The 27,500-nt window shown below is 41.6% G+C and overlaps 2 protein-coding genes across 2 annotated transcripts in view; one reads left to right on the top strand and one right to left on the bottom strand.

Moving 5' to 3' along the window:
• The window catches only part of tm6sf2b (transmembrane 6 superfamily member 2b), a gene marked incomplete at both ends in the record, with an annotated part of 24,745 nt that extends 12,167 nt beyond the window's left edge, over positions 1–12,578 (bottom strand). The window contains 2 exons of the mRNA XM_080835296.1: positions 11,571–11,674; positions 12,493–12,578. Of these exons, the coding sequence (XP_080691422.1) occupies positions 11,571–11,674; positions 12,493–12,578 (190 nt within the window). The remainder of the gene's footprint in view (positions 1–11,570; positions 11,675–12,492) is intronic.
• A 5,975-nt stretch (positions 12,579–18,553) lies between these two features.
• The window catches only part of sbno2b (strawberry notch homolog 2b), a 75,721-nt gene continuing 66,774 nt past the window's right edge, over positions 18,554–27,500 (top strand). The window contains exon 1 of the mRNA XM_080834379.1: positions 18,554–18,643. The gene's annotated coding sequence lies outside the window, so the exon portion shown is untranslated. The remainder of the gene's footprint in view (positions 18,644–27,500) is intronic.

The following is a 27,500-nucleotide window of genomic DNA, read 5'->3' on the forward strand; positions in this document are numbered from 1 at the left end:
CTGATTTACTAACAGGATTGTGCCCATTTCTGGCGTAAAATAGCGGTCGTAAAGGGGGCACATTTGAGTAGAGTCGCATATTAACGCTTTGAGGGTGTGTACCTGCCAACAGGTGGGATGGCACGGAGACGTGGGTGGTAAAGTAGGCGTGAAGCGCACTTTAATGGGAGGAGTGCGCCTAATGATGTATTGCGTGGTATTTACTAAACTGCCTGGCGAGCGCACGTCTCCGATTTGCGCGCTAATTCTCCGCCTCATAAAAGCACGTCTTAACCAAGAAGCGCATTTCCATTGAGTCTGAAAACGTTGATATGGCAGCAGTGATAAGATCAAGGCGAAGAAAGAAGACAGAGAGAAATAATTTTTTCAACTCGTATAACACATTTTCAGTTAAATGAACTACAAAACATTAGACGGTACAGGTTAACCAGCCACGCAATACTTCAATTACTGAACCAGATCAGAGACGACATCTAACCCTCCAACCGGAGATCACATTCCATTCAATCAGTTGGTAAACTCTGGACAACATTGCAAATATTGGCATCGGATCATTTCAAACAGTTATAGCATCAGCAGTTGGTATATCTCAGCCTTCACTCAGCCAAATATTCACACAGGTACTTGACGCATTGCTAAGGCGCACTGGTCAATACATTTCCCCACTGCAACAGCTGAAATTAGAGACATCAAACAGGACTTTTTTTGAAATCGCAAACTTTCCGAACGTAATATGAACCATTGATTGCACCCACGTCCATATATATTGTAGTGAACCCATGTCCCTTGTAGAAATTATTAATCTCGCCATGTACACAATCTATATTGTTATAATAGACAGTTTATGGATTAATGCCACCAATAGCATATTCTTTATAATCGTTTTCTTTTAAACATCTCGCTGTAGGTGATGGCGGGCAGAACAACAATATAGCAGCGTACACATTGAATCAGATTCAGTGATTGAGCGAACGTGAACCAATATATCTATCTCCACCGCTGAAGCTTAATTTTCTCTTCCTAAATAAATAACACGGAAAATGCGCAAAAACACAGTGCGTTAATGTGCGAACGCAGATTAAGCAGCGGTCGCATGTTAGTAAATCAGGCCCTGAGAGAGAAGCACACACTTAAGTACGCACCAGGGGCATTCCACACATACTGAGAGAGGAACACACACTTAAGTATGCACCAGGGGCATTCCACACACACTGAGAGAGGAACACACACTTAAGTACGTACCAGGGGCATTCCACACACACTGAGAGAGGAACACATACTTAAGTACGCACCAGGGGCATTCCACGCACACTAAGAGAGGAACACATACTTAAGTACGAACCAGGGGCATTCCACACACACTGAGAGAGGAACACATACTTAAGTACGCACCAGGGGCATTCCACACACACTAAAGGCCAGGCTAGACTAAGCGGATTTTCATACTTTCCGGAAAATAACTTGACAAACTGGCCTCCCGGCCAGATAAATCTGCCATTTGGAGCGTTACTTTCCGCCCAAGGTTAGAATCCCCTCTCCAGAGTGGGAAGGATGCAATCTACCCTGCTATCAGGGCCTGTCTGGCCGCAAATCGGGTTTGAATCCGCGAATCTGATGACGTAATTATCCCACATGAACGCTGGAAGCTGTCAAGTAGTCACGTACATCTTCCCAATCGCAATAAAAACAAAAAAATGTAAGTCTTCTGTTCTGTTTATGGCTGGCAAACAACGATCTAAGAAGGGCACGTTTTATTCACTGAGTTACCAAAGCAGTCTTCTTTATGGGGACTAATTTACACTGCACTGAATTACACAACTAATATTACCAGATACATATAATAGTGGACATTACACTAGGCAACATGGATCTCATTCATATCTCATCCAGTCGAAATCTTAGCAGGATTGAACACATCTTTATTACAGCGTATCAACATAAGAACAGAACATAGCTAAATCTCCGCTTAGCGTGCTAATCACTACTAATAGCACTAGAAGGTATAGGCCGCAAGGTGAAGCACGAAAAGTCCTTTAGAAAACGAATCCCGTTCCACTCACTGGCATCTACACAATCTTTAGCTTATAAAAAAGAACGAGTCGTGGTTAGTTACCAAAAAAAAGTTCGTCGCTGATTTTCCAGTCGATTGTCTATATGGCTTTGTTTTATGCAGAACTAGAGACTTCAGAGCGTAATAAGATTTTTGTCGGGAGCCGTGCCACGGTTCGACACGTGATCATGCTACACCAATGAGAAGGCTGCATTTGTCAACAGAATGGAAAAATGGCGGCTCCCGTGTGGTTAGAAACATCGTTAAAGATAGAGGAAAACATCCGAACATCCTCAAAAGTGGGCTAAATTAATTCTAATTAGTGCTGTATAGATAGCCGCGTCCAAGAATAACAATGAGGCAAATATACGATGATGTTATTTTTATGTTAAGTCATTTACATCAAGTTTGACATACATGGGAATACCCACCGAAGAAATCAAGGCAAAGACTGTACTTCCTACGTCAGCTGAGGTGATCTTAACTATGAGAAATCATAGGCTTAGATGATACACAAGCAATTCCATGCAACATTGTAAGAACTCATGAGCATTTCTTAGAAATCACAAAGAAATGATGACATCGTCTGACAGATGAACAAAGACAAGAATTATGACTCTGGATGTCACTTCCACCAGCTCCAAAGGTGATCCTTGAGCTGGTTCACTGCCCCTGCAAAAACTATGTTTGCCTGCGAGTTTAACTAACTTTGACACTATGGATTTAAGAAAATGGGCAAAAACTTAAGGTGGCAACAACCACACACACACTCCACATACAAACACACACACCCCACATACAGTAGGCTACACACACATTTCACTCCACACATCGACACATAGCCTACACACGCACACACACACTCACAGGTGAGATTTCATTCACAACAATAAACCCTCATTCCCCTATAACATTACAGCTCCACTCCCAGATTCTCTCTCTCCCACACACACACACTTACAGAAATACAATAATCATCCCAACTTTAGAAATCCAGCGAGGGGGTTGACTTTTCCTCATTGATCTGGAGCACTCACACCTAATTGTAAGCCCTGTCAGACCCTCGTTTGTAATTGCGATTAACATTAAATAAGGGTTAAATACATTATATCAATAAGACACAGAACAAAATACAGTAGTAATAAGGATGATAAGTGCAACGGCCCAGTGGTTGAGAAACACTGCACTTGGACATCAAGTCTGAAATGCCATCAGCGGTTGCACAGTGAAGAAAAGCCACTTAAATGCTTGAATTCTGAAGTGTGAAGTTTGCCCTTCTCAAATACATATGTTGATACTCATGCCATGTGGAAAAACTTCTAAACAAGCTGGGTCTTTAAAACGTCACCTGATAGTACATGGCAGGGAAGGTCCACATAAATGTGCCTGACCTTTTATATGTTTACAATATGTAAAGGCATTTTCACTGGCATTTTCATATGCAAAAACATACTATGTGGGAAAACATTTACAAGGTCTTCAACTCTGTTTGTGTGTGTGTGTGTGTGGAAGAGAAGACTGGAGAGAAGCCTCGTGAAGGTGCCCAGTGTGTGCACACTCACACTCACACACATGCACATCCTCATATAGGCTGTAAGGTGAACCCTGTTTCCGTTTTAACCCGCTACACTGTCTGGCATCTACAGATGTGGCAGTCATTGCTGTAAGTGTGCAGACAGATTTGCCATGCACTTTATATGTTTTCACAGGGACTGGCAACAGGACATGTATCATTGACATTACCAAGGTGTCATCAGCTCTTGGAACCAGTGTGTGTTCAGCCTTGATCGGAATTCAAACATTCTATGGGTGTGACTCCACAAGTGCCTTTTATGGCAAAGGAAAAAGAAAGACATTTTCTGTTGCATGTAAGAAAGATGAGTACCTAAAGGCTTTTAAAAGTTTAGGTACTAACTTAAACTTGGAGCAGTCAACATTTGCATTTCTTTGCCAGTATGTATGCCACTTATATGATCAGTCGGCTGCTGATAATGTAAATAAAGCTAGGTTCAAGGCTTTCTGTATGACATCATCAGCCTTGCCAGAATTATCCATTCCCCCTACCACTGATGCCCTCCATCAGCACTGCAAAAGGGCAAACTACCAGGCTGCAATAATGAGGTCCTGTCTCAAACATAATATAAGTGCTCCATCACCTGCTGGATATGGTTGGCAAATAGAGGATGGGAACTTCACGTCACCTGGATGACTAGAAATCCAGCCCCTGACAGTGTTTTGCATGTGATACACTGTGGCTGCAAAGGTGCCTGTGAGACAGACAGATGTTTTTCTGCAGGATTGTGTTGCATGTAGTTGACCTATGTCGTTGCTGTAGGAACTGGAAGATAACTGTCCTGACACTGACACTAACAGTGAGGACTGAGTGTCCCTAATCTGTTATTTCTTATTCAGTTTTGTACAGTTTTATTTATCATATTTCATGTTTCATGAAGAGTGTTTTTATGGTTCATTAGTGTTGTTTTCATTTGTGGAAGAATGAATGAATTAATGAATGAACAAACAGATGGTCATTGGTATTTACAATTACTGCCTTTTATTGATACATGGAGGTTTATTTGTCACATACATAAAAATACTACTGTTTTTTTCTGTGCGAGTGTGGAGAAAGAAAGATCAAGAAATATTTTTCATAAATAGCAAGAGGGAGTTTAAAGAGCAGTGTGTGAAAAAAGGTGTAATTGATGTTTTATAGTCATTGTGTGTGTTTAGGATAAGGAATGCTTGAGGAAAGAAGCTCCTCCTCAGTCTCTCTGTTCTGGTCTTGTAGCAGCAGAGACGTTTGCCTGACCTCAGTGTTTTGAAAAGTCCATGGTCAGGATGTTAGGAATCCTTTACAATACCTTGGGCGCTGGTAGGTAGGTCTTCTCTTGCAGGTCTCCTGCAGAATATGGAGAGATGCTCTGATGATTCGGTGCTGCAGTCACAGGCTGTACAGTTCCCATACCAAGTGATGCTGTCAGGACACACAGCTGATGGTGCTGAACTTCCTCAGCTGATGTAGGAAGTACAGTCTTTGCCTTGATTTCTTCGGTGGGTGTTCACAGTCCATGTAAGATCTTCAGTAATGGGTATTCCCACGTATGTCAAACTTGATGTAAATAACTTAACATAAAATTATCGTATATTTGCCTCATTGTTATTCTTGGACGCGGCTATCTATACAGCACTAATTAGAATTAATTTAGCCCACTTTTGAGGATGTTCGGATGTTTTCCTCTATCTTTAACGATGTTTCTAACCACACGGGAGCCGCCATTTTTCCATTCTGTTGACAAATGCAGCCTTCTCATTGGTGTAGCATGATCACGTGTCGAACCGTGGCACGGCTCCCGACAAAAATCTTATTACGCTCTGAAGTCTCTAGTTCTGCATAAAACAAAGCCATATAGACAATCGACTGGAAAATCAGCGACGAACTTTTTTTTGGTAACTAACCACGACTCGTTCTTTTTTATAAGCTAAAGATTGTGTAGATGCCAGTGAGTGGAACGGGCTGAAACGAAAACCGTGTTCACCTTACGGCCTAGTAGCCCAAAATGTGGTATTTAATACACACGATCTATCACAGTAGCAACTTCATGAAAACCCTTACTTTCATTAGGTATGCACATAATGCATCACATACAGGTCGAACAATGATGATTTAAGCATAGGAAATGTATAAGGCACAGTATGGTCAACTACTTGGCGACAAACTGAACTGTCACCAACTTAACTAGTTGTAACTTGTCGTCTTCTTCTACGAGTCTTCTTCTCCATTTCCGGTAGCACCCTTCACAGCGCCACCAACAGGCCTTGCATATGTACTACAGCATATTCACCAGTTTCAATGGGTGTGTGTGGCCGTAGAACAGCGCAGCACAGCTTTGTCTGGCAGCGATTGACTAAACCCGAATACGTTCCGGAAAGTATGAAAATCCGCTTAGTCTGGCCTTGCTCTAAGAGAGGAACACATACTTAAGTACGCACCAGGGGCATTCCACACACACTGAGAGAGGAACACATACTTAAGTACTCACCAGGGGCATTCCACACACACTGAGGAGGAACACATACTTAAGTACGCACCACACACACACACACACACACACACACACACACACACACACACACACACACACACACACACACACACACACACACACACACACACACACACACACACACACACCATACTTAAGTATGCACCAGGGGCTTTTGTATGATTCAATCAACACTTTGAAAAATTAAACATTTATGGGGATGAAAGCTCTGCTCATGTCTCGCTTAACAAGTGGTGTGAGTCCCCCTCTGTGTGTGTGTGTGTGTGTGTGTGTGTGTGTGTGTGTGTGTGTGAGTCCCCCTCTATGTGTGTGTGTTTAATTTCATAGCCTATCGTACACTGTAAAAAAAACAAATCTGTAAAAAAACAGTACATTTCTGGCAGCTACGGCTGCCAAACAAAAACCGCAAAATTAAAGTAAAACATCCTAATTCAAATAAAGTGCAAAAACCCTATATTTACAGATATTTCCATTTAAGGATTTGCAGAGAAAAACTGTTTTTTTTATAGATTTTTCCTCAATTAATACAATAAAACACCATTAATAAAGTTACAGCCCTAACAGTTTAGCAGAGAAAAACTTATTTTACAGATTCTTCCTAATTTATTACGAGCAAACACCTTTTATTAAGTAAGGGTACTAAAAGTATAGCAGAGAAACACTGTTATTTTACAATGTTTTCCTCGATATTTAAGATTAAAAACCTTCAATAAAGTGGCTGCCCTAACAGTTCAGCAGAGAAAAACTGTTATTTTACAGATTTTTGTATCTATTATTAATATCGAACACTTTCAATAAAGTGACAGTACAAGTTTAGCAAAAAATGCTGTTATTTTACAGATTCTTCCTAATTTATTACTAACAAACACCATTCATTAAGTCAGGCTTCTTTAATCAAGATTAAAAATCTTCAATAAAGTGGCAGCCCTAACAGTTCAGCAGAGAAAAACTGTTATTTTACAGATTTTTTTTTAATCCATTATTAATATCGAACACTTTCAATAAAGTGACAGTACTACAAGTTCAACAAAAAATACTGTTATTTTCCAGATTCTTCCTAATTTATAACGAGCAAACACCATTCATTCAGTCAGGCTTCTTTAATTAAGATTAAACATCTTCAATAAAGTGGCAGCCCTAACAGTTTTGCAGAGAAACACTGGTATTTTACAGATTTTCCCTCATTTATTACAATGAAACACCTTCAATTAAGTGACGGCAATTCACATTTAGCAGAGAAACTGTCATTTTACAGATTGTTCCTACATTTTTATGATCAAACACATTCAATAAAGTGCTGACACATTCTCACTCTGGCTACTGTGCGCAAGGGCAAAGAACAGAGGTACACGGCTACAAGCCGGACAAGACAGTCACATTACTTCCGGTGCCGTATGCACGCATGGTGTTTTTGCGCATTTTCCGTGTTATTTATTTAGGAAGAGAAAATTAAGCTTCAGCGGTGGAGATAGATATATTGGTTCACGTTCGCTCAATCACTGAATCTGATTCAATGTGTACGCTGCTATATTGTTGTTCTGCCCGCCATCACCTACAGCGAGATGTTTAAAAGAAAATGATTATAAAGAATATGCTATTGGTGGCATTAATGCATAAACAGAGAGCTTGCTGGGTTGGAAGCCAGCTGACAATGGGGTTGTAGTTGCCGGTGGCCGGAAGGCGGAATCCCAGGGACGTAGAGTGGGCCACAGAGCTAGAAGACTTGGGCAAAGGTTTCGCCCTTTTAGCGACGAGACCAAACACGGAGTGAGCGGAGTGCAGGTTATATATAGGGAGTGAATCAGGTGTGTGTGATCATGTGATTGGGGACCTGCATGCAGTGCAGCTGGGATGGTGAATGATACTGATGACATGCAGCTGAGAGTATGAGTGAGAGTGAAACAGGTGTAGCCTATGTGCTTGTGTGATTGAAGGGGGCGTGGCCGGAGCGGAGCTCAGCAGGAACATGACAATAGCCTCTACCCACAAAAGTTAAAACATTTGACTTCAGACTCATATTAAACTACATGGAGTGAGTCAGTCCATTGCAAAGTAATTTCCCCCTTGTCTCGTCTTTATTGTTCTGCATTGCTCTGGGCCAGCCAGATCCAAGGTTAGGTCATGTCAAAAGTATTGGGACACCTGATCATCACACATATATGAGTTTCACGCACATCTCATTCCAAAACTACTCTATAACAGCTGCCTCTCTTATAGGAAGTCTTTTGGCTTGATTTTAACCGAATGAACAAAGTGAGTCTTATCTTCTTATCTTATCAGGATAACCCAATCAGCCAGCAAGATACGCAAACCTGTAACTAATATCATAGGTTGACTGACCTGTCAGTCTGACACAACGTGCGCACCCAAGACTATTTTACAGTTGCTATCATATGTCCATGGTTGCTATGGTAAACTCTGCTAAGTCTGTACGTGGAAAACACGTGTGTCAATCATGACTGTTGACCAATGAGATGCAAAGATCCGAGTGCACAACAGAGAAGGTGGGATGTAATCAGTAATTCACGTGCATTTGTTTTGCCGTTTAGCCACGCAAGTTTTAGACAGTTCTATAACGAAATGCAGTTGTACAACGAAACACATTTATTCTACATCATCATGGCTTCTAAAAATAAAACAGAGAATCAGCCCCAACAACATTGTTTTTTATGGGGTAACAGCAGCATTGAAAGAGCTTCAACCGTTGGATGACGAGAAGATTGAAATAGAGTCTGGTAGAATCAGAAAACAGCAAAAGTCACGGAAGAGTATATGGAGAGGTCACCGATTATTTGTCTTCTAACTTTTGATTGGGATGAGATATCAGTTCCATTTGTTCAGGTGATGACATACCCTTGGGGGCACACAATTTTATGACATAACTGGCCATTTCAATTCATTTTCCCACTTACATCCACAGTAATCTAGATGCAAAAGGAAAAATAATTAGGGGGCGCCTATTTTTTGGGAAGGTTATCAACATCTTTCTAAAATTTGAGATAACATATATGGTACTCTAAAGGTATTTTATCATAGCTTGAGGGGTACTCTGTAACATCAAATTGAAATTTGCCATCATACTATGCTTAAGACTCAAAAGTAGGCCTTTACATTTGGGCATGGAATTTTAGGTAGAATTTGCCAAAAAACATCAAGGTTCTAACAGGTTAATGAAAATGGGTTTGCTGAATTTTTGAGAAATTCACTGTAAATTTACATAGAAACATGATAAATTGTTAGTATGTACATAAACCTTAATATAATGAGCTACATATTTAATTACAGATTATCAGTGTAATTGTATTTACATTTGCATGTATTTTAGTAAAATGGAAAAATTATGTATAAATAATACAGTTAGAAATCCATGTAATTTGTCATTATTGGCATTATCCTTAAAATAGCAGTCGTGTTTTTAATTTATAGTTAACCTCCATTATTATACGTAGTTTTGTATACAATTTCACAAAACAGAAAACCACTGTAAAAATTTAGAGTTATTAACTGTAAAATTAGTTTTTTTTTTTTTTTTTTACAGTGTATCCAATTCCTATCTTTATTTAATTTAACCCAAATTAAACAAGAGGCTAGTGGGGGCCTCTGCCCATGAATCTCACATTTACCAGCTCTGGGCTTTGAAGAAGCAGCCATTACCAGCATTCAATGCATTTCCATGTTCACTTCACTCTTCCCTGGCAAAGACATCAGTCTCTGTGTAATAACACAATCTGCTTTGTTCACTACAACTCCAAAATCACAACCATTTCACAACCAGGAAAGCGAATAATTCTCTCTGTAGACATTAGACTGCACATCTGGCCGTACGTGTGTGTGTGTGTGTGTGTGTGTGTGTGTGTGTGTGTGTGTGTGTGTGTGTGTGTGTGTGTGTGTGTGTGTGTGTGTGTGTGTGTGTTTCTGTGGGCATACGTCTGGGATATTTGCCCCGAGCATCTGCTTTGTTTTCCTCTTAAGAAACTGAGCATCATAACCTTTCCTCTGGCTTCTAAATTTAAACACATCTCCCCCCTAACCAGTTATTGATTCCCCCCCCCTGCAGAGAGAGATAATGATGTCTGCAAGCAGGGCGGTTTGAATGAGATTCATTTTGGAAGTTGTACATTTAGTTTTTCTCTGCATTCAGAGTGAGGATCTGACAAAAGGGCACTTTTCATCGACAACGGACGGACGCCCTCAGCGGCATTATTCTAGAGCTTTCTCAGCTCCATATAACGAGAGGCAGGGGACGCCAGACTAGGGGACAGGGGCCTACCTCAGAGCAGAGGCGACTGTGATCATTGGCAATAGCCACCCACACACACACACACACACACACACACACACACACACACACACAAACACACACACACAAACACACACACACACACACACACACACACACACACACACACACACACACACACACACACACACACACACACATATAGGGTTTAGACTAGGGGACAGGGGCCTACCTCAGAGCAGAGGTGACTGTAATCATTGGAAATAGCCCATAGCCAACTCCATGGCTATGTTAAAGGTGCTGTAGCCATCATACCTTCACTGCTTTACTTGATATATTACTAAAGAAAACCTTTTTCTTGATGTCCTGTTTATCTGTCAGGTGTCTCACGTGCAGGTTTACATGTGGCGACCCAGTCAATAACATGGCGATCATGCAGTAGCCTATCTATACAGATGACCTTCCTGTTTCTCTATCTGCTATACACATGCATACAAAATGATAGATATCTTCTTCTTCTCTCTCTCTCTCTCTCTCTCTCTCTCTCTCTCTCTCTCTCTCTCTCTCTCTCTCTCCATCTAATTCCTCTCTAGGGCTTGGTTTAGCCCATCCACTGCAGAGCGGAGAAATGCATTACTATGCTCCACCATCATAGAGGGGACAATAGGATTGAAATAAGATGTGTGGGGATTCTGGTGGCCTTGAAACCAATCCTCATATGCACTGAGCTCATTGTAGACTGAGAGAAAATAGGTAATTCAATGGCATTGTCAGTGTCATACTGAAGGAGAGCCATGGTGGTGTTTATGCTAAGAATGTGAAGCTCAGATTCCCACACCTCATAATTGCCAGGCGCGGTCATGGATACCCCTGCTTCTGTTACCCCTGCTTCTGATGAGGCAGTCAGATTACCCCTGCTTCTGATGATGCAGTCAGATTTGGGTAGGTAATAAACAATGCAGGCAATTAATCAAACTCTGTGGTTTTCTATAATAAGCTGAGAATCTCAAAATAAATGTATCTGATTCCTCAGATACATTGCGGCACAAAGCAAACCTTGCAGAAATCTTGAATATTAAAAGCAAAGCAGTTAGTCGTTGAACTGTATAGATGTAGTGTTGTATCAGAGGTAGGGATGAATGAATTCACTTGACTGTGTCTTACCATAGAAGAAAGGATCTGTGTCTTACCATAGAAGAAAGGATTTGTGTCTTACCATAGAAGAAAGGATCTTTGGGTGGGTTTAGGCGAGTAGCAAGGTAGACGAGGAAGAACACGACTACAAGCACTCCCAGTCCAATCTCCAGGATCACCAGCGGCCTGTGTGTGTGTTACATTATTATTTTATTATTAACGTATTGGACAATCCTGTGGGTGTGTTACATTATTCTTTTATTATTAACTTATTGGAGAATCCTCTGGGAGGCTGACAAAAACACTCTACATGTATTGTTATTCCCTTCAAAAGTAATCTCCCTTACATTTTCCACCTCTTTTTTTTTTCAATTATTTTCTATCCGTGTAGTGTGCATCACACACTCCCTCACACAGTTTTAAATGAATGAGCAGAGATTAATTGGTAGATGGAGGAAGCGATAATTATCCCAACACCCAGAGCACCGGAAGACATGATGCAAAGATGTGAAAGCTTCTGACGAATCCACATACGTGACAGACATGTAAAACTTCCCCGGAGCGATAGAAATTCACTCCCAAAACTCACAGCTGTTTTCAGGGAATAGTCTAGTGTCTGTGGCAAAACTTTTTCAGCTTCTAAACCTGTTGTAGTTTAGTAACGCGTAATATTAACACCGGGTAAAGGGCAGTGAACCTCAGTGCATACGCCTCATGCAAAAATCCTTCATGGAAAAAATCTTCTAGAGAAGAATGCTTTTAGAAAGTATAACCGGAGACAGTGCTACTGTAATTCGACCTCGCAACATCTTGATCGAACGAACTCCGAGCGCCCTCCTCTGGCAAAGATTACACTTAAAATGTAGGCCTAAATCTTCGATGGTTATTCTGATGTGACACAACACCTTAAAACATAGACAGATAGATAGATAGATAGATAGATAGATAGATAGATAGATAGATAGATAGATAGATATATGGATGTAGTAAATTCGGAAACTTACTCCTGAAATGCGGGGACATTGTTCATTGTGTAAAGAACGGGGAGCGCTGTCAAAGAAAATAAAAACACGCATATTTCCTGCCCCATTGTATTGATGCGGAGGAGGTTGTGATCTTTCAGGACGAGACACTTTCCCACTTCAATGTAGTTCAGATTATCTGAAAAGATACACGCAACCTAATTGAGAATCATCCGTCATCTAGTGACTGTAAAACTTCGTCAAATTGCCTAAATAGTCAGAAATAAAAACTCTGAATGAACATTGTCCTAGCCTAGCTGGTTTGTATTTTTTTTTTTTTTTTTTTTGCAACTTTATTCATTACGGAAAAATAAGCTCACAAATCGGTAGTCTACAATCGTTGTAGTTATGTTTTCATGTTTTCTTAAAATGTTGTTTAAATTTTCAATTAAAATGTAATTACTGTAAGGTAGGCTACTGCTTACCATCCGTCGTCAGGGCGAAATGGCTATTGCATCTGAGCTATGAACCATGAGTAGAGGATAATGAAAGAATCAGACAAAGGGGCTTTTTTGCCGAGTTATGCAATTCAATTATTTGGTCACAGATTTATGTAACTAGCATTAGTGTTAGTCCACCAGCTTTTCACTCCATATCACGTGACCACTGTCTTAGCCAACATTTACAGAAGACTGAGAGGGATTAGATGTTGGAATTGTTCCTTTGCATTCTTAGACCATTCTTTTGAAGGGCGGCTATAGCATGTAGTCTATTTGTATATTTCTCTATACAGTATATATATATATATATATATATATATATATATATATAGTACTGTGCAAAAGTTTTAGGCAGGTGTGAAAAAATGCTATGAACTAAGAATGCTTTGAAAAATGTAAACAATAAATGTTTATTTTTTATCCATTTACATGGTAAGACTGAGCACAGCAACAAGACACAACGTAGTTATACTGCATCAGCAGGGTCTCTCCCAGACAAAGATTTCAAAGCAGACAGGGGTTTCAAAATGTGCAGTTCCAGCTCTTTTGAAGAAGACGTTGAGGATCGTAGACGCAGTGTTCAGCCAAGGAAACTTAATGCAGCTGATGAAAAACACATCAAGCTTATTTACCTTCGAAATCGGAAGATTTCAAGCAGTGGCATCAGCTCAGAACTGGCAGAAACCAGTGGTACCCAGGTACAGACATTTACTGTCCGGGGAAGTCTGGCCAGAAGTGGTCTTCATGGAAGAGTTGCAGCCAAAAAGCTCTACCCCGACAAGGAAACAAGGCCAAGTGACTGAACTAAGCATGTAAACATAGAAACTAGGGTGCAGAAACATGGCAGAAGTTGCTCTGGACTGATGAGTCAAAATTAGAAATATTTGGCTGTAGAAGAAGGCAGTTTGTTCGCTGGAGGCTGGAGAGAGGTACAATAATGAGAGTCTGCAGGCAACAGTGAAGCATGGTAGAGGTTCCTTTCCAGTTTGGGGCTGCATTTCTGCAAGTGGAGTTGGAGATTTGGTCAGGATGAATGGTGTCCTCAATGCTGAGAAATACAGGCAGATACTAATCCATCATGCAATACCATCAGGGAGGCGTATGATTGGCACCAAATGTATTCTGCAGCAGGAACATAACCCTAAACATACAGCCAATGTCATTAACAACTATCTTCAGCTTAAAGAAGAACAGAAAGTCCTGCAAGTGATGGTATGACCCCCACAGAGCCCTAATCTCTACATCATCGAGTCTGTCTGGGTTTACATGAAGAGACAGAAGAATTTTAGGAAGCCTACATCCACAGAAGATCTGTGGTTAGTTCTCTAAGATGTTTGGAACAATTTACCAGCCGTGTTCCTTCAAACACTGCGCAAGTGTATCTGGAAGAATTGATGCTATTTTGAAGGCAAAGGGTGGTCACACCAAATATTGATTTAATTTAGAATTTTCTTCTGTTCCTTCACTGCATTTTGTTAATTTATGAAGAATTGATGAAAATAAACTGTTAACACTTCCATTTTTGAAAGCATTCTTAGTTTACAGCATTTTTTCACACCTGCCTAAAACTTTTGCACAGTACTGTATATCTAGTAATAAAATGCTATACAGTAGCTTCTCATATTACCTTTTCATTTATGTTGTTACGCAAGATATTTGCATTATTTCTGCTATAAATATCAGAAACATACTGTACAGGCCTTTTACCTATGGTGCCCAGTAGGGGGTGCTACAGGGAAAGAGATAACTTGCATTACAGTTGTGACACCGGTTTAATTAAATAGTTTGTTAAGGTGCAGCGGAAGGTTGCATGGTAAAGGTTAGCTTATTTTACTACACGTTTTAAATAGAACTTCGTATTCATCCTCTTGACAGGTCTTGGGGTTGTGTATCCGACAAGGTGTAGGCTATGCTACCTGAACGATGCCGCTCCAGTTCTCATTCTGAATCACTAACAGGTTGCCAAGCTTCAGTTTCCATCTCACAACGAGAGGGAATCCAACTGAATACAAAAAATGTGCTATCTAAATTTTAACAATTCTTGTTTTGCAATCGTTTTTAGAAAATGAGACGGCATATCCAATTATTTTATTTAGGACAAATCATTGTGGAGGTGGGAGATGTAGTTAACATGCGACTCCCTGCAGGCGACAGCCTCTATAGTCGGTTTAGTCATGAAAGCAGCTTTAGTGGCTTCCTGCTCTTTGCTTTTTGAAGGGGACGCACTGCTCAACTGCTCATGTTGTCAAAAGATAAATAATATGCTTCATGATCATGCTCAAATAAAGCACTTTTAAAATGTAATCCTTCTGTGTCATTATTAGAAATATTGGGCAATGCTTTATCAACACAGATAAATATTGATGGAGTTTTTTTCCTGCTTTTAAAGGGATTAGATGTTGCAATTGTTGCTTTGCATTCTAAGGCCTTTTAGATATATAGTAATAAAATGTAAACTATACAGTAGCTTCTCATATTACCTTTTCATTTATCTTGTTACGCAAGATATTTGCATTATTTCGGCTATAAATATCAGAAACATACTGTGACTGACAGGCCTTTTATAGGGGGCCCATTAGGGAGCTAAGGTCCGGGACGCGATCTGGCACTCCGCGCCTGGGCAAGATGCTCCACTTTGTGAATGAGGTGCGCCTCACCTAGGACGCGATCTGGCACGCCGCGCCGCATTGCATAGAGGCAGGGGCGTGGGCGCACATGAGACTCTTATTAAAGATCTTAGCCTACTATAAACGTTGTTGAGACTCTTACTAAAGATCTTACTCATTCTCACATAGATAAAACAAATAGCTACACGGTCAAGCATTGTCATTTATTTCTTTAAAGTTTTTAAAGTTGTTAAATTAAAGATCTTAGCCTACTTACGTTGTTGAGACTCTTATTAAAGATCTCATTCTCACAAAGACAAAACAAATAGCTACACGTAGCCTACTATAAACATTGTTGAGACAATTATTAAAGATCTTACTAATCTCGTGGTTGACAGTCGGTTACAAGACAGAGACAAATAGCTACAAGGTAAAGCAATGTCATTTAATGTCATTTATTTCAAAAACCAGCAATCAGAGTCTAATAGCTCTGGTTCCAAGACACAAAAAAGCCAGGAACCAGGGCCTCGTTTCCCGATAACGACGTATCTTAACGGCCTACGTGGATTTTGGCGACATCGTAGACTGAATAACACTTTCTACTTACGAGCGTTTCCCGAACATCATCTTAAAGCCAGGTGCACGAGTTCTTAAGTATCTCTAGGAGCTGTTTACGTCACGTTAACCTGTTTACGTTAATTGCTGTGAAATTAGCTAGCCTATGCGTGCATCGAACGTGCACTGTGCACTGAATTCGGGGCGGGGATAGTAACGCCATCTCCAGCAGAGTATTTAAACTGTGTTCCCATTGTAAGGACATTTATTACGATCTGTCTGAGAGTGGGCTGTCAAAGCTAGCATCATCGAAGTCATACAGTACAGTAGGCTACATACATTCAATAAAATGAACCTACATTTGAGTCCAACTGCATGACCATTCTTACCCTACACTTACCCTTACAATAAAGAAGTTATCCTATTTCAACCATAACTTCATTTTAAATAATTTCTTTCTTTATGACATTTAGTTTAGTTTAGACAGCAACGTTGACATCTATATTCAACTGCATCCACTACATAATCTCAAACTTTATTTGTTGGTAACTCTCCAAAAAGGCTACCATTTACACATTTCTTAATGAAAAGGAAACATGCATCACAATAATACTTCAGTGTAACCTGGCTGTACCTATGTGGAGTGCAAATATGTCTTGCCATTACACTACCCAACAGCTCTACGTCTGCTAACACTACAGAATGCATAATTCCTACGGGCACTGCACTAGTTTTGTATAGCCTAATCTTTATTTTCAAATACTCAATATTCTTTATTTCTATTTTGATGGGAATAGGCAGGTGAAACAATGACATTCTCGTGATGTACTATACACAGAAACATCGTTTGGATTTCTTCTATAATAGGCCGAACGACGCCCCTGGTGGATTGCATCGCTTAGTGCGCGTTCGGGAAACGAGGCCCAGGTCTGATGGCCCATCAATTTAGACAAAAGGCCAGGAGCCGCCTTGATGGTTCTAACCTGGTGCTGTGTAAACTACCTTGTGGGGGTTGAATTGGTATTTTGTCTGGTAGGTAAATGCTAGTACAACTTCTATACATTATCTGTAAGGTTGTGAGTGTGCAGTGGTAATGTAAGTTGGATTCGTAAAACGTATTTTAGGAAATAAATGGCATTGCTTGACCGTGTAGCTATTTGTACTTTGGTAGATTAAAGTGTAAACTTTGAATACAAATGCTAGTACAACTTCTATACATTATCTTCCACGAGAATGAGTAAGATCTTTAATAAGAGTCTCAACAAGATCTTTAAAAAAAGTCTCATCGGCGCGGAGTGCCAGACCCGCGTCCTAGGTGAGGCGCGCCTCAGTCTCGCCCAGGCTCAGAGTGCCACATCGCGTCCTAGTCCTTTCCTGCAATAGGGGGTGCTATAGGGGAAGAAATAACTCGCATTTCAGTTGTGACACCAGTTTGATTGAGAAGTTTGTAACGGTGCAGCGGTTGGTTGCATGGTAAAGGTTAGCTTAAGTTACTACACGTTTTAATTAGAGCTTCTTATTCATCCTCTTGACAGGTCTTGGGTTGTGTATCCGACAAGGTGTATGCTACCTGATCGATGCTACCCCAGTTCTCATTCTGAATCACTAACAAGGTTGTCAAGCTTCAGTTTCCATCTCACAACGAGAGGGAATCCAACTGAATACAAATAATTGGCTATCTAAACTTTAACAATTCTTGTTTTGCAAGCGTTTTAAGAAAATGAGACGACATATCCAATATTTTTTTTTAGGACAAAACATTAAGGTGGTTTATTTAAAGTAATCTACCCTACACGCGATTTAAGTCATAACTGGATCACAGGATGTCAGTCAGATTATTATTTTTTTTATTTTTAATAGGATAGGATAGGATACACTTTTATTAATCCCGTGCGGGAAATTCAATTGCCAAAGCAGACGGGTAGTGGGAATAGTAATCAATTATCTACATTATCATAAAAAAAATAATACTAATTTGAATAAGAAATACAATAAATAAATAGATAAAATAAATAGACAAAATAGCAAATTGCATAAATATTATATAAAACTTATGTTTGATTGGTAGTAGTAGGCATAGTTCACCAGGCCAATTTAATTAATTCAGTTTAGTTAATTTATTTGTTTACTTTCACTATTTGCCTTGCCTTTATAAAGTTGATATAGCTCGAGTTCTCTTTCTGTTTCTCCTCTGAGGAAATTGGGTGATTATAAGCATTTAGTGCTGATGAAAAGTAGGCTATAACACAGCAGTAAGTTTCCATGTCGTTCAGCATGACCTAAGGTATTCAAGAGAGCGTCATTGGAGTAAACCGTAAACTTTTTATCGCCTTGACTTGTCAAGTTTAAGGAGCATGACAACAGCGGAAATATCTCCTCTCAATTCAAAATGGCTTCATCTATGAGGAAGTGAAGAAAACAACCCTGAGTAGTAAACTGTGTTTTAGAACCCCTTTTCAACTGCCTACAGGAGTGGTGGAGAAATCAGACGGAAACACGCCATTTGGGTCTTGGATTTTGTAGATTTATAGGGTAAGTGTCAAATAACTTCAACAGTAATGTATCATTACTAAAGTTCTTAACAGGAGGCTAAATGACGGGCTGTCAGCCGTAAGGCACCTCTTGACAGCTAGAGACCGACACAGAGCGCGATGATAGCTGTGTAGCCTATGAAAGGTAGTCGATTGACTTTAAAAGCAAACCAGTAACTTGTAACACTGTTTTACGTCAAACTGACATAAACACAGAATTGCCATCGGATGAACACTACCCCAAATGGCTCTATGTTCGGTGTCACATAGCCTATTCCACATGTGTAGGCTTTTAAGGAGACACATGAGCACTTTTATTTACTTGCGGAACAGTTTGACTTGCCAAATACGTCCTACTTACATAGGACAACGATACATGATGACTGTATTCACACGTTTGTTACAATTATATCACAATATAACAACAATGTAACAGTGTAAAAATATCAACGTTGAGGACCTTCACTTCAGGGTATTTGCTCTGGAAGATTGGTTATCGTAAGCGAAATGTCAGATAGCGAGTTTACAAAGTCGTAATAGCCTAAAGGCCGTCTCCCCTCACCTAACGCAGTGAACTAACTTATTTTAAGGGAATTTTAGCCTTAAATATGTAGGTATATAGGGTAATAGTTAGAAGACGTATTGGGTTATGCCTGAATTTGGCACATGGCCTTCCAGTTTCGCTTATCGGGTCGACCGACAATGCCATATCACGTCATTGCCATATGACGCATGAATATGGCTGGCAAGGTGGGCGGTTTACACACGTAATCCAATGCTATTTGCTGCGAAATCATACAACTCTATCGTCCATTTGTGGATATTCAGATAACTGCTATGTAAAAACAGAAATTATATGAATATTCCACTTGATCCTGTTGTCTTCTTTGTAGAATTAGAAACATATCACAACAAAATTACACAAGACCTAAAACAACTTCAGCACAAAGGCACTCCCTTGTGTGTCACAGGCTTCGACTATCATTTTCTTTATTTCCTTCTCAATTTAGTCATTTCCTCCCTGTTTGACTTTTCACAGGTTGAGACCTGGATGACAACAGTGTATGTTTTTATGCATGTTCAGGGCTGGTGGCAACATATGCAGCCTTCCTCTTCTGTCCATCCAGTGAATAAGCTCTTGTTTCAGGCTGTCTAGCTACTGGACTGTCAGTGGAAATACAGCCCTAAGCGACACGCTTGGCATTCCTCTGTGGCAACAGTGTGTGTGTGTGTGTGTGTGTGTGTGTGTGTGTGTGTGTAGGCCTACATGAGTTCATAATCAATAACTCACTTGTTCTTCTGTGATGACATGAGTTGATCTTAATGGAGTAAAGTGGAACTGTACAGAAGAGGCAGCGACCCAAAGACACGTGTGTGTGTGTGTGTGTGTGTGTGTGTGTGTGGGTGTGTGTGTGTGTGTGTGTGTGTGTGGGTGTGTGTGTGTGTGTGTGTCTGTGTGTGTGTGTGTGTGTGAGTGTGTGTGTGGAAGGAGTCAACCAGCCTGCATGTAAGTGAGATGCCTGAAATCTGCTGCCAATGCCCCCCCCCCCCCCCCCCTCATCTCAACAGTGTGCCCACTCAGCCTGCTGTTGTGCTGGCACCCCTGGCAGTGACAGGGCGCTGTTGTTGAGTGCCAGGCAGCCCTCGACTCTCGCTGCCTCTGCTGGCACTCCCTGTGCAGGGGTGAAGGATCTGAATGCCACAGGGCAGAGAGGTACAGCAGGGGTGAAGGATCTGAATGTCACAGGGCAGAGAGGTTGTTACGCCCGGCTCGTTGGGCAGTAGCATAAAAAGGTTGAGACAGGAAACCGTGTATCTTTAAACCAAAAGGCGATTTATTTAGCACAAGTCAGTCAAACGGAAAGTCTAGGGGTTTTGTCTATGCGTGGATGCGTGTGGATGCGTTTGTCAAAAGGTGTGTGTGTGTGTTTGAATGGCGGAAGCTGAGAGAGCCTCTTCCATTGGTTGTGACAGTCTTTAAGTATCCACATCTGGCGCCAGGTGTGGATAATCAGTGCTGATTAGAAGTTGGTAGATCCTTAGCCTGATGCCTCCACCTGGCCAGGATGAGGACTGCAGGCAAGGTGCGCACGGGCACAGGGGGTCGTAACAGAGGTACAGCAGCGTTGTATGTTACATGCTTGATTCTGTTCTAAATTGTGGCTGGTATGCAAAGGTAGTTTTAGGATAAGTCTGTGATTCTTTTTTATTTTAAGATTAATTTTTTGGCTTTTTTGCCTTTAATCGATAGTGCAGTGAAAAGTGGGACAGGAAATGAGGGGGAGAAGAGGTGGGGGGTGGACAGGAGAAATGACATCAGGCCGGATTCAAACCCGTGTCCTCCATGTGTCGTCATGCTGTCACAGTGCAGTCTGTGATTCTAATCCATTACACATTGTGTCAGATTCCATTCTCGCGGTCCTCTGGCTGTCAGTTCTGTGTGTGTGTGTGTGTGTTTGTGTCTGTGTGTGTGTGTGTGTGTGTGTGGGCATTGCTCCTCGCTCCAATGAAACTACGCTGAAGGCACACACACACACACACAGCCAATGTAACTACGCTGAGGGCAGTGTTGAGGCAGAGCTGTTTCCGTGCTCATCTCTTTCTGATCAAGCCTACTTTGAGTCCAGTGTCCAGTCCACATCAAGCCTGGTCTGGGTCCAGTCCACATAAAGTCTGGTTTGAGCCCAGTCCTCATAAAGCCTGGTTTGAGCGCTGCTCGGAGTCAATTGCAGGAAGCCATCTTCCACCCCCAGATTTCCCATGTCAGTCCAGCTGAGGCTCAGTCCCCCACAGCCAATCATAGCCAAGCAGGAGAGGCTCGGTCCCCCCACAGCCAATCATAGCCAAGCAGGAAAGGCATTTTTCAGGAAAGGGCAGTGCGTCAATCATATATCAGTATTTTTATGATAAATACTGATACATTTATTATGTCACTGAATAGACTATAACGATATGAATAGAACACATAGGTATTGATTTCACGTAATTTTCTTTTGTTGTTGTTTCTAAAACTATCTATGTCTATCTATTTCTAAAACAATGGACCTATTTTAAGCATTAATGTTATATGCATAATATGATAAACAAGCTATTTCAGTATTTATGGGTTTATTGTTGATTTGATTGTTGTTACTGCAACTGTGGACTTGATCATACAACATAAATTATGTTTTGAAGACTTGGACAAGTCATCTCTATTTCATTCTTTATACGTCACTGAGAGCTGGTGTTGGTCCTGTGGCACACTGGGTTCAGTGAGAGCTGGTGTTGGTCCAGACTGGGTTCACTGAGAGCTGGTGTTGGTCCAGACTGGGTTCAGTGAGAGCTGGTGTTGGTCCTGTGGCACACTGGGTTCAGTGAGAGCTGGTGTTGGTCCAGACTGGGTTCACTGAGAGCTGGTGTTGGTCCTGACTGGGTTCAGTGAGAGCTGGTGTTGGTCCAGACTGGGTTCACTGAGAGCTGGTGTTGGTCCAGACTGGGTTCAGAGAAGCTGGTGTTGGTGTTGGTCCAGACTGGGTTCACTGAGAGCTGGTGTTGGTCCAGACTGGGTTCAGTGAGAGCTGGTGTTGGTGTTGGTCCTGTGACAGACTGGGTTCAGTGAGAGCTGGTGTTGGTCCTGACTGGGTTCAGTGAGAGCTGGTGTTGGTGTTGGTCCAGACTGGGTTCACTGAGAGCTGGTGTTGGTCCAGACTGGGTTCAGTGAGAGCTGGTGTTGGTCCTGTGGTAAACTGGGTTCAGTGAGAGCTGGTGTTGGTCTAGACTGGGTTCAGTGAGAGCTGGTGTTGGTCCAGACTGGGTTCAGTGAGAGCTGGTGTTGGTGTTGGTCCAGACTGGGTTCACTGAGAGCTGGTGTTGGTCCAGACTGGGTTCACTGAGAGCTGGTGTTGGTCCAGACTGGGTTCACTGAGAGCTGGTGTTGGTCCAGACTGGGTTCACTGAGAGCTAGTGTTGGTGTTGGTCCAGACTGGGTTCAGTGAGAGCTGGTGTTGGTGTTGGTCCAGACTGGGTTCAGTGAGAGCTGGTGTTGGTCCAGACTGGGTTCAGTGGAGCTGGTGTTGGTGTTGGTCCAGACTGGGTTCAGTGAGAGCTGGTGTTGGTCCAGACTGGGTTCAGTGGAGCTGGTGTTGGTGTTGGTCCAGACTGGGTTCAGTGAGAGCTGGTGTTGGTGTTGGTCCAGACTGGGTTCAGTGAGAGCTGGTGTTGGTCCAGACTGGGTTCAGTGAGAGCTGGTGTTGGTCCTGACTGAGTTCACTGAGAGCTAGTGCTGGTGTTGGTCCAGACTGGGTTCAGTGAGAGCTGGTGTTGGTCCAGACTGGGTTCAGTGAGAGCTGGTGTTGGTCCTGTGGCAGACTGGGTTGGTCCAGACTGGGTTCAGTGAGAGCTGGTGTTGGTCCAGACTGGGTTCAGTGAGAGTCTGTGGTAGACGGCAACAGGACGTTTTTGAGAACTGTTGTTTCTGACATTGCCTCCGAACGGCATTTAGACGGTTCCGTGTGGTAGGGAAGGTGAACTGACCCTTGCTTGGCTTGCAGTTTTTAAACTTTATGCCGTCAACACTGCAGCAATGCCATTGGGTTTAATATTTCCTAAAGGCTTACAACCTCTTAGCCTGACGATGTCATACTCATGATTCTAGTCAGAATATGAGTCTGATACCGAACCTTTGGGCTGTGATTATGGGGCGTGTTTCAACGAACCAGGAAAGAAAATGCCTATTCGCTGAATTGGATACCTAGAACCAATCAGAGCAACGTAGTATTACCATCATCTGATAGATTAAACGTTTACCTGATCCCGTAGGAAGGACGGCAAAAACATCTTTTCAATCGACAAATGCCTTGATCGCGTTTCTCTGTTCCTCTTTCAAAATGAATGCGCTGTCGATGTCTGTTGAGATATGCCTACTCACGTTAATTAATTAGCATTTAGGCTACAAGCTACAGTTTGTTTCAATGGGTTTTTTGTGTACGCGTTAGCAATGATCTAACAATAATGGTCTAGAGCAATGTTCCCTCTAAGCTGCGCGCACGTGCGCCCGCGCAGGCCAGTCGAAGAGGCCGCGCAATAGATTTTGCAGACAGCGCACATTGTTCAGACCGCATAACGATTTTCTTTGGGGTTTAAAAATCTGAGCATCAAAGGGTATGTAGGCTAGGTAATAAACATTTAAAATACTGACATGTCTGACAGCCAAGCCGGATGTGCGCTAGAATGTTTACATACAAAATTTCCTTTAGCTCTCTTGCCGGGCTCTGCTCCAGCAGTTATAGGCTACCATGGCGAAAAGACAGGCAGAGCAGGTGTCCCAGAAAAAGGTCTGCCTAACGTTTAAACAGGAGCGGCTAGACGAAATAGTCCAAACTGACTCAGGTAGGATAAAACTTTCAGACATATTTACATATGCTCCGAGGCAAACGCGAAAAGAGTTCGCTCGTGGGAAAACATGCAGTGAACAAAAGTGACATTATTCTGTTTGTCCTTAAAGTTTGTGAGCACTTGGATGCTCACTTCCCTGAGCTGAGTGGGCTGCCTTTGAGCCAGACACGTTGCGCAGTTAGTACATTTGATCATGGGCTGAATGACGTGACCAATCTGGCAAAAAGGTTCGAAGCGCTTCTGGAGGAAGCATAATATGACTATTTGTCAACAACAAATTCAAGTTCATGGTTATTGAAAAGTGAGCATTTTCCAGATCAGGTACAACTTCTTGACATTTGTGGCACATTTCAAGCATCTAGCGCCTACTGTGAACGCGGTTTCGGTCTAATGAATGCCACTAAGACAAAATCGTGAGGCGAGAAGATTTGAGGTAGAAATTTCCAATATTTTCAATTAGACCCATAAGGCCCCATTCAAAGTGATCTTGATAACTGCAACAACATTTTGACAAATGTTTAGTCAGAAAGGTGTGTCTTCCATAGGCCTGCAGACAAGATGGCCTAGCTCCAAGCTCCCTCAATGTAATTCAAATGACATGTTTTGTAGCTTAGTTTGTTGCAAACCACTCCAGTTATTAAATAATTTATAAAGGCTACCTTTAGGAAAAAATACACCATTATTACTGTATGTATTGTAAAGCACTGCATTAGCATTTTTCTTTCAATGAAGTTCTGCTTAAATGTTGTACCTGCTGAGAAATGACTAAACACCTTGGATACTTTTATTTTGTATAAATATATATATATATCATTATTATTCATAACCAGTGAACCAGTCATAAACCCTAAACCTTATTTATTTTCAACCAAAGATTCTTTAAGTTCAACTAAACTGACTGGTAAAACACCATCATTAAAATGTTCCAAAGTCCACCCATTATAAAGGATATTGAATTAATCAACCTTGAAGACATATTCATGCATTTGCTGTCATCTCTTTGGAAACCTATGGCTAACACAGGCTCGTGGTCATTTTCGTCAGGTTGCGTGGTTTACGAATTGCTCACAGTGCTGAAATGTGCGCTCAGAATAAATAAGATTTGCTCAGTGCTGAAAAAAATTAGAGGGAACATTGGTCTAGAGAGCTGTAGTTAAGACAAACAATACTCTGCAACATTCGTATTGCACATGCACAACTAACCGAGTCAATGTAGACATTAAAAAGTCGTGTAGATAGCTTAATTCACATAAAATATTCCCCACTAAGCACCCGAGACGCGGCCATCTTGGTCGGAGTTCGAATCTACCGGTTAATTCAACTCAAGCGTTGGTATCTGTCCATCAACGTATAAAGCCCGCCCTAACAATTTGATTGGTCTGGTTTTTATTGGTCCGATGAAACTCTCCCATCCAATAATTGCAATAATTGATTAGATTTTCAGATGTCAAGGTCAAAGGTCAAGGTCACAAGGCGGAGGTTTGCATTCTCTGAATGCTCCCATTCTTGTTTTATATATGCGTTATAACAACTCACCTAGTCCTGTAGAGCCAGAAGGATGTGACACTATGTTCTCAATGAGAATCTATCATGATGAGAATGACTGGAGTCCACCATGTCTGAATGTGAGTGAGGAACATGTCTGAAACATGTAATGTAAACCAGTGCACTGTTTCATGAAGACAGAATCCAAAGTAGCATGGCAGATTCAAACAGAAAACAGAACATTTTATAATATATAATATAACAGAACACATTATTGGCGCTGTTGTGAAGTTTGGGGACAGTTTTAGAAGGATAGTCAACGTTCTTCCCATCAGCTCTTAACAGCACCCGCCCCCAGTCGTGTACTCACAGTGGCAGTCACTTCTGTCTTCCTACGCCCCCCCCCCCCCCCCCCCCCCCCCCTTGACACTGCTCTTAACAAAATGTTCCTTTTTTCACATCATGCTATTCGATGCGCTTCTCTGCTGAGATAAATCTTTTTCTCTTCAGGGCCAGAAGGTATTTGTAGTTGAGTACAGCAGACTGCGACAGAACATTAGGAAATCTTATCAGTCCAAGATGCCGAACTGTTGTGCAATCACTTTCAGGATGCAGTTTTCCTGCGCTTCCTCACGTAGCCTCTTCCAGGAACACGCTCAGACATCCCTGTGGCTTTTGTCATCAGCTGGGGGTGCTGATAGCCATCTGGCCCAAGCTTCCAGACAGAATGAAAATGAGTGCTGCTATCATTGCCCTCCAGAGCTCCAGATGAATCCTGCTATCACTGCCCAGCGGAGCTCCAGATGAATCCACGTAGATTGTTTTTGTTTCGTGAGCCAAGCTGTGACATCAGAAAGAGGCTGTCTGGAGATCGATGTCACAAGCAGATACCAGCTGTAATGCAGCAGACCACACATCTGGTATGAGAGAGGGAGTGAGAGGGAGAGAGAAAGCTAGAGAGAGAGAGAGATAGAGGGAGTGAGCTAGAGTGAGAGGGAGAGAGAGAGAGAGAGCTATATAGAAGGAGGGAGGGAGTGAGCTAGAGAGAGAGGGAAAGAGAGAGAGCTAGAGAGAGGGAGGGAGAGAGCTAGAGGGGGAGCTATAGAGAGGGAGGGAGAGAGAGAGAGGTAGAGAGGGAGGGAGAGAGAGGGAGAGAGAGAGGGAGAGAGAGAGAGAGAGCCCAAATGAAGAAGCCATGACTTCACAGAAGTACTGTATGTAGATAAGCAAATTAGGAAATATACATTGTGTTAATTCTTTGTTTATAAGTCAGTGTTTCCTTGTGAAAGTAACTGACAGTGGAGTCAACCTTCATGTGTTTACTGTCCAGCACTCATCATATGTCACAGACCTCAACCAGGGACATTTAGTCATGCGCTGGTGAGAATGTTTAATAATAATAATAATAATAATAATAATAATAGTAGTAATAATAATAATTATACTAATAATTAACAATCTTCATGTGTTTACTGCTCATCACTCATTGCATGTCACACACCTCAACGAGGGTCATTTAGTCATGCGCTGGTGAGAATGTTGAACATGCACTTCATGTGATGTCATTCTGTAAATGTTCTGGACAGTTCTCCTGGACATCTTACATTTTGACACTAAACTCAGGACCAAAACCAAAATGTCCACATACGCTCCAGAATAGAATAATGCTAAATTCTATAGATCTGAATCTCCTTATGTCATGCATTCTCTATCTTTCAGATATCATCTTTACAATTCTTGGAAACACAAAGCAATAAAAACTGTTAATGGTTAAAGCCCCATTATGTAAAAATGGTATTAGCGGTATTGCCGTTGCAGGGTGTCATTTACTTTGACACCACTGTTGTAAATACACATCGTGCTTTAAGCCCCTTTCATGGACAGCGGTACACGTGCATTTGTTGACAAACTGAAGGATACAGAACGGGCAAAGACAACGTCAGAAGCCAAATAACCACGTTGACTGATAAAATAGAGTTATATTACAGGATTTTGCA

This window comes from Sprattus sprattus (assembly GCF_963457725.1).
Source record: "Sprattus sprattus genome assembly, chromosome: 3".
Taxonomy (NCBI): domain Eukaryota; kingdom Metazoa; phylum Chordata; class Actinopteri; order Clupeiformes; family Clupeidae; genus Sprattus; species Sprattus sprattus.